Raw genomic sequence first — 19,093 nt, forward strand, 5'->3', positions numbered from 1 at the left:
TTTCCAAAAGAAGGGAGAACCACAGTTGTCTGGGCCAGGAGGAAGTCAACAAAGTGATCTTGGGGATTCCTTCTGAAGCTTCAGAAGTACCATGTAGGACTCACAGTTTGTGCAAGAGATCCATCACCTAAGACAGAGATTCCTATCACCTTGAAAAAACTTCACAAAGATAAACAAATCATCTAAATGTGGAAAAATGGGGCTACCTTGTAGCCTGCAAGGAGCTATAATTGGAACTAGACACTTTTGTGAACACTCTTGGTGCAGTGGACAGTCCAGAGGGTAAGGCAGTGAACTGATAATGTGATCCAGATACACAAAATCTTAAGAAATATCTGATGTCAGGATAAATAGGAATGCAGTGATAAGTATATTTTAAGTCTAGTGCTAATAACAAACTTTAATGAGGAAGACGAGGTAACAGGTTATGAAGTGACATCATTTTGAAGTTGAACACTATCACAAACAGGTTTAGGAAAAAAAGATCCAGAATTGGTCTCCATGCATTTTCTTTCTCTCTGGCACTAGGCACATCCTTAAATAAAACTCTTCCCCATCTGGGAAGGAGGAACTGATGGTTCTATCACTCATTCTGACTGCATGCAATGAAAAACATGTGGAAACAAAAGTCTGATCTGCAGGATGAGGAATGACCCCCCCCCCCCCCGCCATCTATAACCTTAATGAATGATTTTCAAAACCCATTTGTCTTAAATAATCTGTTGCCAAAGAGAAAAGCGTAGACTTAGACTTTCTGGAAGAGAAAAGGGCTAGGGTGGGTGGGGGTCACAAGGACTCTTGAATGCTCATTCAGACTTGTTGAACTGTCCTTGGTTTTATGATGTTTGAGACTTCTTTTTGGAACCACCTTGCCGTTTCTTAAACATCTGTTTACCTGAAATCTTTTGAGGATGTTATTTATCCTGTTTTTGCCAAAACTAGACAAGAAAGTACATCCCTTGGACAATTTGGAAAATAAGGGCTGAAAAAATCTTAAGAGATTCACTGGATCAGCTTGATCCTTTCATCACACCTTTTGATCACTTATGGATAAGAGGGACCAAACTCTAAATCTTTATCCAAGGGAGAATTTAAAACCTCATTTTTACATCACCTGGGAGGTTCTAAAAATGCAGCCAAGCAAATGTCCTTAAAACAGTACCAGTGGCCACAGAGTCATACACACACTGCAAACAATGAGTAGTGACTTGTGCAATAGAATAAATTATTTAAAGCAGATCTTTCTTTGCAAGAATAAACTGTAGATAAACTATTCCTCGTACTTTCACAGTTTGTCAAAGTAAACTTTAACATGGGAGACTGACTGTTCAAAATTCTGAAAATCAGAGTTGCAGAGGTATGCACATTTTTTCTGCATAAATATCAATAATTTTCCCTTCCTTATTCGAAAGAGTAGGATTGGCATTAACTAACTGTTTAGCAGCAGTAAAATCAACTAAGGCTATAGCTACTGGGTCAGGTCTGGGAATACTGTGTAAAAAATTTAAAAGACTGAGGAACTTTATAGCTCCTAGCTGCCTTTTTAGGGACAGTTGGCTGACTGTCAGGAAAACTGGAGGCAATTAGATACACGTCCTCTAAAACAGACAGGGCAGGAGGAATGAGTGTAGATTCTGGAAAATCTTTCAATAGCTCCTATTCTTTTCTGAATGACTGAGAAACCTCAGTATTGGATGTTGTCTTTTTTTCATCTAATTCAATGTATGAGTTGTCAGATCCAGCAGGATTGTATCTTGGCTCCTTATACCAAAGCTTTGGATCTAAGAGCTCTGACTCCTCCCATGCCAACAATTCCCCTCTCCTGCCTAAACTATCTCAGCTCTCATTCAGATGCATTGACCAAGAGCTGCATCATTATTCTTGATAAATGAATACTTTTATTAGGAAAATAGTAGACCTTTTATATGTAAAACTGCAGTGGTGGTGCTGCGGTAGTGTTGTCTCCTCACAGTAAGACGTACCGTTTGATTCTCAGCTAGAGCGTCTTCTGTGTGGAGACATACGTGAATGGGCGTTCCTTCATTGAAGGTTGTGCATCAGAGCCGGCAACTTGGCACGTAAAAATTTACTGCCAATCATTAGCGGACCGGAGTTCCGCTGTGGCGACCCCTAACCGGGAAAAGCCGAAAGACGCAACAAAGTAGACCTTTCATATAGACTGATGTGTTCTTTATAGCCTTTGCTAATAGCTTTCGTCTGTGTGGTTTATGTATATAGTATTAAGATACTAGTTGTTTGTGAATTTCTTAAATAAATAAGGTTATTATACAGTTAAAATACTTTACTCATGTCAAAAGTGTTCTTCCTGTAGACATAAAATACCCCAAGACCCACACTTGCAATGTGTTTACTGCTTGGGGCATTCTCCCTTACAGGATTCGTACTCCCAGGAACCCTTCAGGGACGAAGAGAGAAACTGATTTTGAAAGGTCTTCTCCCTTTGCAGACAGGGTCCAAAAAGTCTTTGGACTCAAAGGTATCCACATCTTCCCCTTCCTTCAAAAAGAAAAGGGATGAAGAATGGTAGAGATCCAAAGAGAGTGAGAATGAGTAAAAGAAAGTGAAAACATTGAAGAGAAATCTAAAGACAAAAGACCTGAGGATTGCCCTGAGACAACTAAAAAAAGGTCTCCCAACCACACAGCTATTGTGGGTGCGGCACCCAAACTTTCAGGACAATTGGATCTGAATGCTGCTCTAATCCAGACTCCTCCTCTGAAGATGTCCTTTACTCTGGCACCAATAAGTTCTAGGCTTCATTCTCCACTATTACAAAAGATACCTTTGAAGCCTGCATCACTAGCCTCATTCACTTGATCTGGCCAATCTGCTAGAAGCCTCACAGAATTTGACATTGACTGAATGATGATGTTTTTGAGGACACAGATTCAGCTGGGAGTCCTTCCCACTCCATCTCCAAGGAAAGGTCTGGGATCAGCCCCTTACACCCTGACTGCTCAGCCTTTTCAGCTTCCTACAGTATCTCCATTCCTTAAGCCGGTGTACATTGGATCCAACCTTCCCACGGTACCAGCTCTGAAGTCAATAGCCTTGGGGACTTCAGCTTTGACATTTTCTCTCATTCACTCAACTCCAATGCATTCAAGTTAAGTAGAGTCCTGGAGCCCGAGCATCAGTGTTGGAGCTCCACTGGTAAAGTTGACCCTGAGATTTTTGGAGTCGCTGTTGCTGCTTGGAGTTTCAGCATTAGATATCTCAGCACTGAGGTCCTCCTTGGTCCTTCAGCCACTGGAATTGAGAGAGCTTCTGACTCAACTAATCTTGGTGGTTCTTCTTTACTCCCATTGACTGAGTCAGCTTTTGAGGCTGTGGAGAGAGTCAAAACTGACTGGTACACTCCCAGAATTCAGATCCATCTAGACTCCCTCTGAAGTCTGTGCCTACCTCCTCACATTCCAGTAGACAGAAAAACTGATCCATTAAGCTTTGAGACTGCTCGGCACTCCAGTCCCATTGTCCAGTTCCGATGTTTCCCCATCATGAGTCCCAAGACATATTCCTTGAAAGAGGACTTGTAAAAGGAAGCATATTGATTCCTCTCCTGTGTCTGACACTGAAGACACCAACTTAGATGAGGGAGAAGTTTCTCCAAAGTAAGGCCCCCCCTTCGGAGACATCCTCGAACTGATGAAACAGAGGGAGGATGGTCCACTGAAACTCCTGATGAGAATGTGTTTCTCAAAGCCCTTAATCATCATGGGTGGTCCCTCCACTTGATGACTTCATTGATCTAATTTAAAAAGCCTAGAAGGAGCCGGATGTGGCAGAGCCCATTCCTAAGAAGCCAGTCAGACTTTTAGTTGCACCTAAAGAAAGAAAATTCTGGGCTAAGGTTCCTCTCTGTAGATGCCGTGGTGGTAGCAGCAGCCACTAAAAAGGACCTGTCTGAAGAGAGTTCCTCTGACCATCCCCCTAACAGGCAGTCTACACCATTTGACAGATTGGAGAAATGGATATACTTTTCAGTCACCTTCTCTCTTCATGTGCTGAACTACATGGCTCACGTGACAGACTTCCAGAGGGAACTTTCAAATTCCCTGGCAGGTAACATGCCAGTAGATATCCAAAAACTGTGGATCCCCAGTTGTCTACCTTGCAGTTATCTTCAAATGTAGCCAAGAGACCCGATTTCTAATGCAGCCAGTGCAAGTAGGGTCTATATTATAAGCATGAATGCTTAGGTTGTCGAATACGGCATGATCAACACCTATTAAGCAAATGCACAATTCACTGAAACCTCAAAACTCAGAAATACAGATCACCGAATTGTTTTGTTTGGCCAACACTGTCCCACCCAGTGATGAAAATAAAACCTACTTTCCACTACACCGCTCGCTAAATACTACCCACCCAAACAAAATAAATAAACCACATACCTACACTAACTTAAACCCTACTTCTAACCCTACACTAACCCTTACATACATTACTATCTATGCACTTACCGTAACCCGCACCCTAACCGTAAGGTCCGTAACTATTGCACACTTACCTTAATAAGCTATACCCAAACAAAATAAATAATCCACACACATACACTTAACAAAACCCTACGTCTAACCCTTGCATACATTACTATCTATGCACTTAACTTAACCCGCACCCTAACCCTAAGGTCCGTAGCTATCGCACACTTACCTTACGGAGCTATACCGCAGAAGGGCCAATTATGCTGAATCGGGATTTCGCAGTTTCCGGTGTTCGGTGTGCTCGCGGTTCACTTAATAGGTGTCGATCATGGATCATGCCGTATTCGACAACCTAAGCGTTCTCTCTTACAATATAGACCCTGCAAGTATTATGATGCATCGTCAATCCTGGATGTGGCTCTGGGACTCTGCAGAAAGCTTTAAAACATCCTTCATAAACTCCCGATATGATGGCTTCAATTTGTTTGGACCGAAAGTCAAGGGCATGCTTACCAGGCGTGAACTGGATGGTAAGACCTTGTCTGCCACTGGAGTTTGTTTTTCAACTTCTTCAAAGATCTTTTTGCAGGAATCAGAAAGGAAGAAGAAAAAAGTAGTTCAAAAAATCTCAAGGTTTTCAGTAGGACACTTTGGGGAAAGGTCTCCCAGAGGCAGAGGAGGAGGCATCACCCAAGAGTTTTCCATGGGCCTTTCACAGAAAAACCTTATCAGCATCCCTGAACACTTGCCCTACTGATGCACTCTAGAGTCAGTCAGGGGACACTTCTCTGTACACCCTCTAGCCTGGCACAATACAACTTCTAATGCATGGATGCTAAAGATTATTACCAGATGTTATACAGTACCATTTTTGGAAACTCCAACAATAAAATCAAAATATTCGTGACACTCCACCCAATCAGTTAGAATCTGCAACAACAGAGATTCTAAAGTTGCTGGACAAGAGTCATCCATCTGGTCCTCCAAGATGAGTTAGAATCCTGATTCTATTCAAGGTTCATTTTAGTACCAAAAAAGACAGGGGACCCAAGACCAATTTTGGATCTCATCAATTTGTAAAACAGATGTGATTCCAGATTGTCACAGTACAGTCCATTCCACCTCTGCTCAGAAAGGATTACTGGATGTGCTGTACAGATCTCCAGGACACCTACTATCACATAAGGATCCAGAGATTCCTCCATTTCCAGCTGGCAGCCAATCACTAACAGTTCAGAGCACTACTGTTTGGTCTCACCACAGCTCCCCGGGTGTTCACCACGATAATGGCTGCTTTGACAGCCTATCTCTGGCTTCAAGGGATCCAAGAATTACAACATCTAAACAACTGGCTTCTGACTGCTACCTCCATGGATCTACTTATAACCCATCAGTCATTCCTGTTACAACTGTCAGCCCACCTAGGCATCTCTATAAATACCAACAAGAGCAAACTACCTGCTTACCCAGTTCACAGAATTCACTGGCTGCCACATAAACACTGTACATCAGATAGCAAAGCTACCCTCAGGATGGGTTAAATCAATCAGATCAGTTGCACTTCATGTATACATCACCTCAAGCCCCAGGCTCGACTGATATTATGCTTCCTAGATTTAATGGCTTCCTCCATTGTGATGGTTCCTTTAGACAGATGTCACATGAGCATTCTACAATGGACATTAGCTGTACAGTGGTCTCAGAATGTTATCCCCGTCACTACAGAGTACAAGTCACGCAGGTCTGCAGGAACTACATTCAGTGGAGGATTTCATCCAACTCTGTTACTCGGGGCAGACTTTTCCATCCTCTGAAACTCAAAGCCACAGTAACCACAGATGCATTCCTTCTTGGGTTGGGGGTTTATATTTCAAAGGGAGAACAGTCCACGGAACATGGTTCTCGGTAGAGGCCAACCATCACATCAATATCTTGGAGTGATCCTCCTTATGTTGCAGCCAGTTCAGGACCATCTACCCAAGGATGTGATTGCCATATGCTCAGACAATATGTCAGTGGTTTGGTACATCAAGAAACAAGGTGGAACCCAGTATATACACACATACACACACACACACACACACACACACACACACACACACACATATATATATAGTTTGTTTTCTTTATCTTGTGTTTTGCTTGCATTCTGTTTTAAACAGCATATTAAAACTTCAAAAGAGACCACAGCTCTCTCTGTTCTGAGTCAAGCAGAATTTTTCCCTCCCTCCCACCCATTTAAGTTGTCTTGTTAAATACCACTGTCTTTCTAGTTGACCGCCTCTTATGTTAATCTGACCATATATCTCATTTCTCTCTACTTTCACTGGCTTATGTGAGTAATCACAAAACCATCACTTTTGAAATCCCACCCCTTCAATTATTTAAATTTATTGGCCATCCTACAGTATTTCATAGTACCAAAATACAAAAGTAACCACCCCTTTCAGTCCATCTTGCTGTTTTAAAAATAGTAACTCTCCACTAAACCTTAACTTTTAAACAGGTAAAACTCAAGTTACCTACTTTCATATCTAACTTCTCTAGTGCACACTGCAGAGTGCATTCTTTTCAATCTTACCTTTAAGCATCCCTGTTACTAGCACTTTCTCTAATACCTAAAAGATCATCTCTACTTGACTCCAAGTAGACTATTCTCTATCTGTTAAACCTAGCACTTGCTCCTACAGTACTTATTACCTTGATACGGCACTCTTATAGATAGCACCCCAAAAAGGCAAAACCCCATTTCTCGGTCACCCACATCCCCGAATCTCTTTTAAAGTTTTTTGTCTAGTCCTTCTAGCATGTCGAGGGATCAGTTGCTAGTGTCCTCTCCTGCTCAGCTGGTGAACCTGGGAATATTGAGGCAATGTTACAATTGCCTCATGTACACAGACAACCCTCTCCTCCTCCCACAAAACACAAATACATGCGAGAGATGCAACTATACGGCCAAACTGGAGGCTGAGCTCTCTCAACATAGGACTGGCAAGACCAGTCAGGAGGAGAAGGTTACCACACACACTATAGACCCAGTCTCACATAGTACCATCACAACCTCAAATCATACAGATAAACACACAAAGACATACTCGGAGCCTCTGGTCAAAAATCTACCAAAACAGCAGAGGCCACCAAAGCAGACACCCAAACAACCACCACCTCAGAACACAACACCTGCAACACATAGACCTCACAGTCAGAGTGTCAAACAGTCACAGCCCTTAAGGCCAAACACAATGCCAGACACACTAGTCATTGGTGACTCCATAGTCAGACACACTGACGTCCCGCCACCAGACTGAGTAAGGAGAAGGTCACAGTAAGCTGCCTGTCGGGTGCTAGAATCCGCCACATAACGCAAGCACTCAGGTCTCTCAACAGCAGGTACAAATACGACTCAGTCATTGTCCACGCTGGTGTAAACGACCTGAGACGCACCTCCTTGGACTACATGAAAAGAGACATTGAGGAGCTCTCTGATTATGTAGCCCAGGCAGGTATGACCCTGACCTTGAGCAGTATCCTACCTTCACCAAGAATGATGCCACAATACAGAGATAAGATGATCAGCTTTAACAATTGGCTTAAACTCTGGTGTCATTCAAAGGGGATCCAATGTCTGTCTGCCTGGCATGACATGCTGGACAAGCCACGCTGTTTCTTCATTAAGGACGGCTTGCACCTCTCACCGCTGGCATTCCGGATATTGGCAAAGGCTCTTGCCACCCCCATAGTGCCTTTTTAGGCAAGGCTCAAATTCTAAACCTACCACCCTAGAACACAAAAAAGGAAAAAAACTAAGGGTAATGCTGCTCAATGCCAGAAGTCTAAATCTCAAAATGCACGCACTCGAGGCCCTTCTCAGTATGGAGAACATCGATGTCTGTGCAGTGACAGAAACCTGGTTCAAGGCTCCTGAGAGCACCCCAGCACTATCAGGTTTTACCTCTTATCATGCTCCGCCCCAAAATCCGGACAATACCAAGAAAGGGGGTATCCATATTCATCAAAGACACCCACACCTCAAGACTGGTGGCAACGCACGATGCATCAGAGACCATCCAGGTGCAATTAACCATAGGCAAGACTGCTCTGCAAATTGTAGCATGTTACAGGCCACCCTCACAAACTCAGGAACCTCACATGGCCTTCCTGAAAACACTAGAGGGATAAATGTATCACCAAACACCATCATACTAGGTGACTTCAATTACCCTAATATAGACTGGGAACACTACTCAAGCCCAAACACCCTAGCCCAAAAGTTCCTGGAATTCATAAACTCAAATGCCATGGAACAACTAGTCACCATCCCCACAAGAGGAGAAAACATACTTGATCTCATCATCACGAACATGGGAGCACAATGTTCAACACCGAAAGTATACCCCTCACTGGTGAGATCAGATCACAAACTAATCTCGCTGGAGGTCCTCATCCCACCCCCACCTGAAATAAAAAAGACCACAGTAAAGAACTTCTCGAAGCCGACTTCACACTTCTAAAGACTAGTGTGGTCTCCTTTAAGGCCCCGAGCCGGCGGAAAACAGTACTCAAGCCGCTGAATCACTTACAAATGCCTTCTACCAGCACCTGCAGGACTGCATGGATAAGGCAATCCCAAGCAAAACAAAGACTCTTTGTACCAAAGGCAAGCGTCCAGTCTGGTGGACCCCAGCCATAAACAAACTCTACAACAAAAGGAGGAAGCTACTACAAGATAGAGCAAAATCCTTAAAAGGTAAGACACCCTTGATCACTATAAGTAAAAACTAAGAGCTCTCATAAAATCATCCAAAGCAAATTTTGAGAGAAAAATAGCTAAAGACTCAAAAGACAATCATAAGGCCTTCTTTAGCTATGTTAGAAACCTGGGAGGAACCTCCCAGATATGCTCAGAACTAGTTCAAAATGATGTGAAGATTACTGATCCTACAGACATTGCCAACATACTGGCTGACAGGTTCAGTGCAAACTTCTCCCCTCCCCAAAAGGAGAGATATCTATACCAAGCGATTGCAGCCCCCAAACATCTCCAACGCCCAAGTGAGAACTGCTCTCTCCAAAGCAAAAACACAGCATCCATGGGACCTGATGGTGTCCCCGGCTGTGTGCTCCACGAACTCAACGAGGAATTAAACCCACAGCTCGGACAGCTGTTTAATCATAGTCTTACCTCTGGATACGTACCCAGGAGTGGCGCACTGCAACTGTGGTCCCACTTCACAAAGGCGGTGCCTCCACCGACCCTGGAAATTACCGGCCCATTAGCTTGACAAGCCTTATCTGCAAAGCCATGGAGAGGATCATAATGGACCTCATAAATAAAGACATAGGGAATTTGCAGACTTTGGATCCATCCCAGTTTGGCTTTGTCAAAGGCAGATCATGCCTTCTAAACTTGGTTGACTTTTTCGAAACAGTCACCAAAGCCATTGATGAGGGAAAGGCAGTCCATACAGCCTACCTCGATCTGGCGAAGGCCTTCGATACAATACCCCACTCGGGTATCATTGAAAAACTCATCAGCTTAAATGTTAACCCATACATCACAAGATGGGTTGCAAACTGGCTGAGTGACAGAACCCACAGGGTCAGAGTTGCTGGCGCCATGTCAGACTCAAAGCCTGTCACAAGTGGTGTACCACAGGGCTCAGTCCTGGGCCCACTCTTGTTTGGCATCTACTTTTCCAAGTACAAGCAAACACAGGAGGGTTATGGCTGACAAAGTTTGCAGATGACTGCAAACTGGGCGCCATAGTAGAAAACACATCTGACACAGATATCCTTCAGAAGGGTCTCACAGAAACGGATAACTGGTGCCAGAGCCATGGCCTAAAGTTAAATGCCAAAAATGCATAGTCATACCCTTCGGGAAAAACAAGGTTACCCCTAGCTACCAAATAGGTGGCAATCCACTGAGCATAGAAGAAGTTATCAGGGACCTGGGGACCCAGGTTGATAGTAGTCTGTCATTCGACACCCATGTAGCTAAAGTAGTTAGGAAGACCTTCTACATTGCCCACCTTATCATGAAGGGATTCTCATCTAGATCAAGGGAGGTCATAGTCTCCCTATACTCATCACTCATCAGACCAATGATTGAGTACAATGCCCCATTCGAATGTATCTGACCCGACACTTGCAGCAGCTGGAGAGGCCACAAAAGTTCCTCACCAAAAGGATAAAGGGTCTCAAACATCTGTCCTATGCTGCCCGACTGAAAGAACTCCAGCTCTATTCAGTCGCTACTGCTTGCTCAGAGGTGACCTTTGCCTAACATACAAGGCCATGTCAAACCCAGATTTGATGAATATGCTTCACCTCAAAAATCTAGATCCGTCAGAGCCACAAGGGCGGGAGACTTAAACCTCGACACGGCTATTAATAGGACGCGCTGGAGGGATAGATTCATCACCCAAAGACTCCCTATGCTGTGGAATAAAATCCCGGTATATGTGAGGCAGAGCACCTCGCTGGCCTTGTTCAAGAGAAATCTTGACCAATGGATGGGAGATCGCAGATATACCCCAGGGATTACCTCAGTGTCACTGCTCAACAGAGGCACATCAAAATAATGGGTATAGTTCCCCATACTAAAGGGGTGGCGTAAGCCACAAAACTATGGGCTAGGCTTGTAAATGCCCTCGGGCAGATAGCCTAGTATGATCCTATGAACCTATGAACCTATATATATTTTTTTTTCTGTGCATGTTTTATATATATATATATATATATATATATATATATATATATGTGTGTGTGTATGTATATATGTGTATATATATATAGAGAGAGAGAGACACACACAAAATGTCTTTTTATGGTCAGTCAGCAAACTCAGTCTGAGATAGTTCAGGCAGGAGAGGTGAATTTTGGGTAAGGGAGGAGTCAGAGCTCTTTGATCCAAAGCTTTGGAATAAGGCTGTGAGGTCAGATCCAGCCAGATCTGATGAATTACAGGTTGAACCAGATGAAAAAAAGATAACATGGATTTATTGTTTTGGTAAGTTCATAATGTTCATATTCTTCCACTGAAAACACCAGGACATTCTAGCAATATAGTCTCAGAGAAAGACCCCCCCCCCCCCCCACAGGGAGAATCAGAAACTGAGCTCTCCTCTGAGTCAGAAACACCTGACAGCAAACCTTCCAACATTACTTGATCCACTGCAGTTCACATACCATGCAAACCACTCCACAGCAGATGTCATCTCTGTTGCACTGCATCTCAGTGGCACACCTGGAAAATAAGGACAGCTATGTCAGAATGCTGTTTATTGATTTCAGTTCAGCAATCAATACAGTGATCCCACAACAGCTAATAGAAAAACTTGTCCACCTAGGTGTTAATAACCACATGTACAATTGGATCCAGGACTGGAAGACCCCAAAGAATATGTGTGGGCAAGAATTCCTCGTAGAGTATCACTATCAACACAGGAGTACCTCAGTTCAGTGCTGTGTGCTAAGCCTGCTACTGTTTACTATCTTGACCCATGACTGTAAAGCCAGATTAACACCAACCACATGACACTACAGTTGTGGGCCTCATCAGCAAAGGAGAAGAAAAAGCTTATAGGGAAGAAGTTAGTTCTCTGACTATTGACTGGTGTGCCAGGTATAATCTTGACCTCAATATCAGTAAAACCAAGGAGATCATAATAGATTTCAGGAGAGTACAGCCAGCTCACTCTCCTCTCATGATAAATGGGGAGGTAGTGGAAAAGGTAAAAAAAACAAAGTTCCTGGGGTCTATATAGCACACACACACAGAAACCTTCCCTGTTCCCCTCTCAGGACTGACAAGAGTGGTTTTCCCTTGCCCACTGAGTAGACTCCAAGAGCCGCAGAGGACATGGCTTACCCATAGTCCAGAGTGACTGTAGGTGCTACACCAGATGGATCTGGGAGTAAAAGATGTGTGGTCTCTGAGGTACAAATGGCCACAGCAGGGCCACCCACCTGTGACTGAGGCAAATTGCTAGACTGCTGTGTTGACAAAGGCTGTTTGCTTAACTTTTTTTTTGTGTGTGTGTGTGGCTGGAAGAATGACCGACCATGGGACCAGTAGAGTGTTCCATGGTCAAGCCAAAAATGGTGCCTCCTTCCTAGGGAAGAAGAGCAGCAAATGCTGGTAAAACTACCAGTCCACAAAAGTTATTTATAAAAAACACAGAAGGGAGCACTTTAAAACAGTATGCCAGCCCCACAAAAGTGCAATAAACAAATTTTTTTTCCACAGGAAAATGTTTTCAGTTAGTTTACACCACTTTTAGACTCACAGAAAAAACGAGCACTCCATTTAAGTATGTAACAGTCTCAAGATCGTCTGTTATATAATACCACTAGCTTTAAAATACCCTTCCTGAAGAGGAAAGTAATAAAACATCAACATTTACGAAAATGGAAGTTTTTTCCCCAAGGGGATCTTAACAGCCCAGCAAAGAAAAGCACAAGCTTATTGTCGATCCTCAGAAACCTCAAGCATTCTGTTCAGTGACAGTAAATCTCTGAAGGACTTTTTGCCAAAACTTGTCTTTTAGCCAACTCCACATGAGCTGCTTGACAATTTTGGCATGTGGAATATATGCACAGAAGCTTTGGAAGCTGGCCAGTTGTTAATATCCTTGGCAAGATATAACCCACATAGCTAAGGCTACTGCAGCAGTGATCAATATAAAGAACATCTTTAATTGTAGATTAGGTTTTGCCTGTGTGTGCACCTGTTGATTTGGGACAATTGTTCCTATGAGGAGGGTTAAACTTCATTATTTGATAATGTACATAGTTTTGTATGTTTAAGTTAAGAGGTTATAGGAGTGCTCTAGGAATATGTTTGGGTTTTTTGTTTGAGGGTTTTCATTAAAAAAAGTCTTGTAAAATATGACATAGGTTCAAATGGAGATGACAAGAAGTAACAGTATAAAAGATCAGCCTGCCTAACATTAGTGGTTGCATGTAACACAAAAGCTGGAAATAGACATATAGTAAAAATGTCATACATAATAGGTGGGAATAAATAACCTCTTATAATGGAGATGATTTCCATATTGTCTTGGAATGTGAATGGTCATATGTGTTTGTGTGTGTGTGTGTGTGTGTGTGTGTGTGTGTGTGTGTGTGTGTGTGTGTGTGTGTGTGTTTGTGTGTGTGTGTGTGTGTATGTGTATATATATATATATATATATATATATATATATGTGTGTGTGTGTGTGTGTGTATAGACAAAATATAATTATATTAAGAAATGCAGAGTGCCAACAGCAATTTCTGAAGAAAGTTATTAATATATTTGGTATGGAACACATGACTTCAGTAGTAGGAACTCAGATAATTTACATATTATTCCCCAAGGTACAATAACTGGACTGGGCTGGACTAGATAGAAATTATATTTCACAGGAACATGTGCACTTAATAGAAAGTTTTGACATATCCAATAACTATGTCAGATCACGTGCCAATAACAGCTAAGATAAAAATTCAGGGTATTCAGGGTACAATTGTACCACTGGCACTTCCCTACCTACCTACCTACCTACCTGGTAAAAAGAGAGGAATTTAAGGAATGGGTGGTGGAAATTAGTTGAGAGTCATCAGGGAAGATATAACTTTCTTCTAAAGTTATAGCTAGTTAGTGATATAAAATGAAAGTGGAGTTTAAAATTAGGATAGAAGGAAAAAGAGTTATGGTTAAGAAGTAACAAGAAATATTTAGAGGGGCTAACAGGTTAACATATAGCAGAATAAGGGGATCTCACAGAACAAGAAGAGGAGGAAATGGAAATATAGAGTGTAAAGAGAAAATAAGGGAGTATCTGGATAATATGCATAAGTTCAGAATGTTTGCTGTTAAGCAACTGTTTTTTGATGATAAATCCAGAGCTCAAAAACATTTAGCACAAAGACTTTGGGCAACAGAAAGTAGAAAGAGCTGTTGCTAAAATTAGGAAGCATATAACAAAAAAAAAAAACTACCAGAGGTCCTGTAGCGGTATTAAAGATATTTTGGAAATGTTATGAAAATTTGTATAAAGCAGAGGAATGTGGAAGTAAAAACATTAATGGAAGTATTTATGGAACACTTGGGTTTGCCAAGGTTAGAGGTAGATGAGGCTCAACAATTAACTATTAAGATCAGAAGAGATAAGATAAAATGGTGATGTAAAATCAAGCTGCAGGAAAGTCTCCAGGAATGGATGGTACTCCTATGGAAGTCTGTAAGCTAGGAGGTAAGAAAGTGATAAAGATCTGGAAGGATTTGTTTAACAGTATTTTTAAAGGTGGGAAGCGCCAACATCCTGTAAAAATGCTGTGGTGGCTGTAATACCTAAAGACAGTGAAGACCCATCAGTCCAGCCTCATATATGCCCATTTCAGTTTTAAATCATGATTATAAAGTGTTTGTCTATAATAGTTAAAAGAATGGCAGCGGTGTTGCCAAAATTGATAGCTGTGGATCAGTGTAGCTTTGTGGAGGAGAGACAAAAATGTGTCAAAAAGTAATAGAACAATGATAATCCAGAGGGATTCTGAATATAAGAAAATGCTGCTGCTTTTGGGTGAGTATTGATGCAGAGCAAATATTCCAACAGAGTAAGCTGGGGCTTTGCATAGAGCAATGGAAGCTTTTGCATTCCCTCATACAATAATGAGGTTAATTAGAATATATGAGGTATCAAGGGCAAACAATGAAGTGTGATGGTTTCTGTGATAAGTTGCATCTGAACAGAGAAGCAGGCAGGGGTGTCCTCTCTCCCCTTTGTTATTTGCATTATATTTAGAGCCACTGGTGAATAAAATTAGGGATTCGGAAACTCAAAGATATAATTGGTATGGTAATTAAGAAAATTTGGCTTTATTTGTCGAACTGTGTAATTCTGTACATGATAAAACCAGAAAAGGACCCGTCAGTGTTGTGGAACATTCTTAGAAAGTTTCAAGTTTTTTTTTTTTTTTTTTTTGTGGGGGGGGGGGGGTGTCAAGTTAATGAAGGCAAAACAAAGGCTATATCTGTAAACTATGTGCTCACACTTGAAATAGTTCAGCAGTATGCATGAGGACATGATAAAATGTTGCATTTAGGAGTATGGGTTAAAAGGATTTTGTTATGGTAGCTAAGAATATATGGGAACAGACTAAGCAACATATAATACAAAAACTGAGAAGCTGGAAGTTCTTGGTTAATGATAAGGATAGCAAGATACAAGCAGTGAAAATGTTTTTAGCCCCTTTAGTTTTATATGCAGGTCAAGCATATTTTTATAAACCACAGGAAAAGTTATGGACAGTAATAGAGAGTTGAATGAATGGGAAGAGGGCAAGGGTCAGTTGGATAAGTTGATCCTTCCAATACAACAAGGTGGTTTTGGATTACCTGATTTGAAGGGATTTAGAGCTACACAGTTAAGGATCATATACATAACACAAGCAGAAAGCTAGAAGCCAAAGTGTAAAGGGAGGATGATGAAGGGGAGAAACTCAAGAAATAATGAGAGTGGGATTTTGGATGCAGATCCTTAAGGAGAATAACAGCCATTCAACATATTTTATTTATAAAGTAGCAGAAGGTATTCTAAAAAGTAAGCCAACACAAGAATGGAGAAAGATTCTGCCAATACGGATGACTGGGTACTGAGAGTGGAATTCATTGAAGAAAATTAGCGAAAGAACCAATGTATTGGGAGCAAATAACTAAAGAAAGGTAACAGAGTGCGAAGAGACCAGGAAGATATTTGGACTGCAAGCTACAGACTGCTTTCCTTCTCAGGGATTGATATCAGAGTATTGGCAAAGGGAAAGTGATAGTGGAACTCTTAAGTAAAAGACCTGCTTTGGTAGAGTTTGTAGTTGATTCTAGAACAGAAGCTGCTGTAAAAAGGGATAATTAGTAGCATAGTAGGACATATAAAATATTGCATAACAACTAAAGGAATCAATCAGTGGAGATTATAAAAGATTGGGAAGAGAGATTGAATAAGCAATTCACAACAAAACAATGGGAGGAAATATGTATGAGCCCCGAATATGCAACCAAGTCTAGAAGAGCTAGGAGTTTTTCTTGGAGGTATTTGCATACCTATTTTTATACCCCAGGTTTTATACCCCAGGTAGACTCCACAAAGAATTTTTCCCCAGGTAGATGGCAAATGTTGGCAGTGTGATGAGGAAGGAAGAAGTAACTGGGAACATATGTTTTGGGAGTGTAATGAGTTGGCAGACTTTAAAAGTTCCATACAGAGTAGTCTGTAAAAATTATTGGGTGAGCAAGTTGGTGTAACTAAAAATTATTTTTTGAGCTGGGATACAGGATCTAAATTGCATAGACATAGTAAAGTGCTTACTAGGAAATGGAAATCAAAATCTAAACCATCTGTATTTGAAATATTGAATATTATAATAAAGATAAAAGAACTGGAAGTGGGATCTTTAGAAAATGGTAGGAGCAAATTACATAGACAAAAATTGAAGTTGGGGGAACAACACCTGCAGAATACTGGTTTGGAGGAGGAGTGAGGTTTAAAAGGAAGGCTGGAATTGATCAATTTATGCAGCGTTGGATTGATGATGGTTGTTTATAAAAATGTGATTTGTAATGTTTTTAACTGTGAGCATGTTAACAGTTTGTGTTTTTATATAAATGTTATGTTTACCTACTTGTGTTAATTCAATAAAGATATTAAAAAAGAATACTGTCATATCACTTGCTTAACACAGGATATATTTATGTACATGTCTGAGTTAACAGATCAGAGAGAGAGTTAGTAGTGTCCATCTTATAGAAATTGTAATCAGAATTCTGTTTAGACTTCTGTATTGAAATTTTGCTAAATGCAGTGCTTATTGAACTAAATGATAGAGTTTGGGTCCAATTACTTAAAAGACATACATAAAAATATTTTATATGGGTGACTGTAAATGCATTGTTTCTTTTCTGTTTCCAGGATTTCCAGCATAAAAAGTCATTTGTTGTATAAACAAAGAAGATGAGTGCCTCTGTGAAGAAAGTACCCTGTGGAACACTGACCAAAAAATGGAGTTGATCATGTTGATTTGATCTGTATGAAGAATGAATCATTTGACTAGCTTTGATGACGCACAGCAGGAACCAGCAATTTCACTGGCCGCCTTTTCATAAATGGTTGCATTAGTTGTATAGCAGACTGCATTCAGCTAGTTATCTTGTTTGCTTGCATAGCTGTACAGATAAAGCAAGCTACTAAAACAGTAAGAGGTAACACTAACAAATTATGCTTGCTTCTTTGTTTATGAAAAAAGGTAAATATGATATGTGTTCTAAATCGTGCGTAAATTTGTTGCAATGGAGCACTAATGTCATCTAGCAGTGTGACTCACACCCAGAATATAACTTTATAACCACAGCAGTCACATAGATTCTTGTCATTAAACTGATGTATAGTCATTTATAGGGGAGTTTTGCAAAGATCCCATAATGACGATATGCCATAAACTTTATAATGTATAGATTTTTTCAGACACCCAGAATTTTGTCTGGTACCTGTTATAAAGGTAATTTTGTTGTGATATACTTTTTGTTTCCTGCTAGGAAACATTTTGTGAAGGAGATCCCCCAATAACTTTATAGAAATATTAGGTTCAAGTAGCAGCAGTGGCTGATTCTTGAAGACATATTTAGCTGTGTTACGCTCATGAATTCCTAAAGAATGTGAATTATGTGTGTGTGGTTGCTGTTTAACTCATACTAAAATTGTATTAAAATTGTAGGTGAATGCAGTATTTCTTTAATTTGGTCATAACATAGAAAATTCAGTTGTGTTCAGGATTGTACTGTACATTGAGGTATATTTGTAAATACTATGTGAAGTTTTCCTATAAATGAAAATAACGAACTAGATCATGCTGCAAGCTAGGGGTCATTTTGCACTGTTCGTGCTTCTACCATATGCTTTTTTTTTTTTTGAGATGCTGCTTCTGATGCCCACTAATGAAACTCAACAAAACAATGCAGAGACTATTAGGAAGAAAAAGGATTTTTTTTAATATACCAAATATGATTCAAAAGGGATCTAGTGAAGTAAACATGCTGTGAAGTGGTAGTGCTAAAGCACAGATATGTTACCTGTCTTGTAATTATGTTGTGTCTCATTGTTACGATGGACAAACCATCTCCAAACATACATTTGCATTATATTTTACAAAACGAGATTAGTATCGTTTTATACATGCTTTAAGTTCACTGCTAAAAGAAAGTGTCTGTGAAGCAAAGTAGTTGTATCAAAAGGTTTGTGTCCTTAAGTGTAACAGTTGAATTGCTGATTTTTTTTTTTTTTTTTTTTGTATTTATCTTTTACGTGATTCTTTTGAATGTTCTATATACTTTACCTAATATAGAATTAAATACACATTCTGTAAGCTGTTTAGAATGTATTTGGTTCCAATCTGAGGTTCGCACTTCTGCAGTGGTTATTTGCAAAAGGTGCCACTCTGCCTTTATGCGTATTCAATGACTGCATGTTGTTTACTCTTGAAAAGTAAAATGCAAGGGTATTTTGAGAAAAGTGCCCACTTACAGCCAAAAGCAATTGCTTAAGTTTATTTGCAACATTGAGCATTAGCGTAAATGGCCTGTATGACTTGCACCTTTCCTGTTG

At 40.7% G+C, this 19,093-nt stretch overlaps 1 protein-coding gene across 2 annotated transcripts in view; it reads left to right on the plus strand.

Moving 5' to 3' along the window:
- JAM2 (junctional adhesion molecule 2) overlaps positions 1 to 18,854 on the plus strand; it is an 844,759-nt gene extending 825,905 nt beyond the window's left edge. For both annotated transcript variants that reach the window (XM_044071361.1, XM_044071360.1), the window contains exon 10: positions 17,405 to 18,854. In XM_044071361.1, the coding sequence (XP_043927296.1) occupies positions 17,405 to 17,437 (33 nt within the window). In that variant the 3' untranslated portion in view covers positions 17,438 to 18,854. The remainder of the gene's footprint in view (positions 1 to 17,404) is intronic.
- Positions 18,855 to 19,093: the final 239 nt, after the last annotated feature.

The sequence above is a fragment of the Protopterus annectens genome, chromosome 5.part0, assembly GCF_019279795.1.
Source record: "Protopterus annectens isolate FY-2018-M chromosome 5.part0, PAN1.0, whole genome shotgun sequence".
NCBI classification, from domain to species: domain Eukaryota; kingdom Metazoa; phylum Chordata; order Ceratodontiformes; family Protopteridae; genus Protopterus; species Protopterus annectens.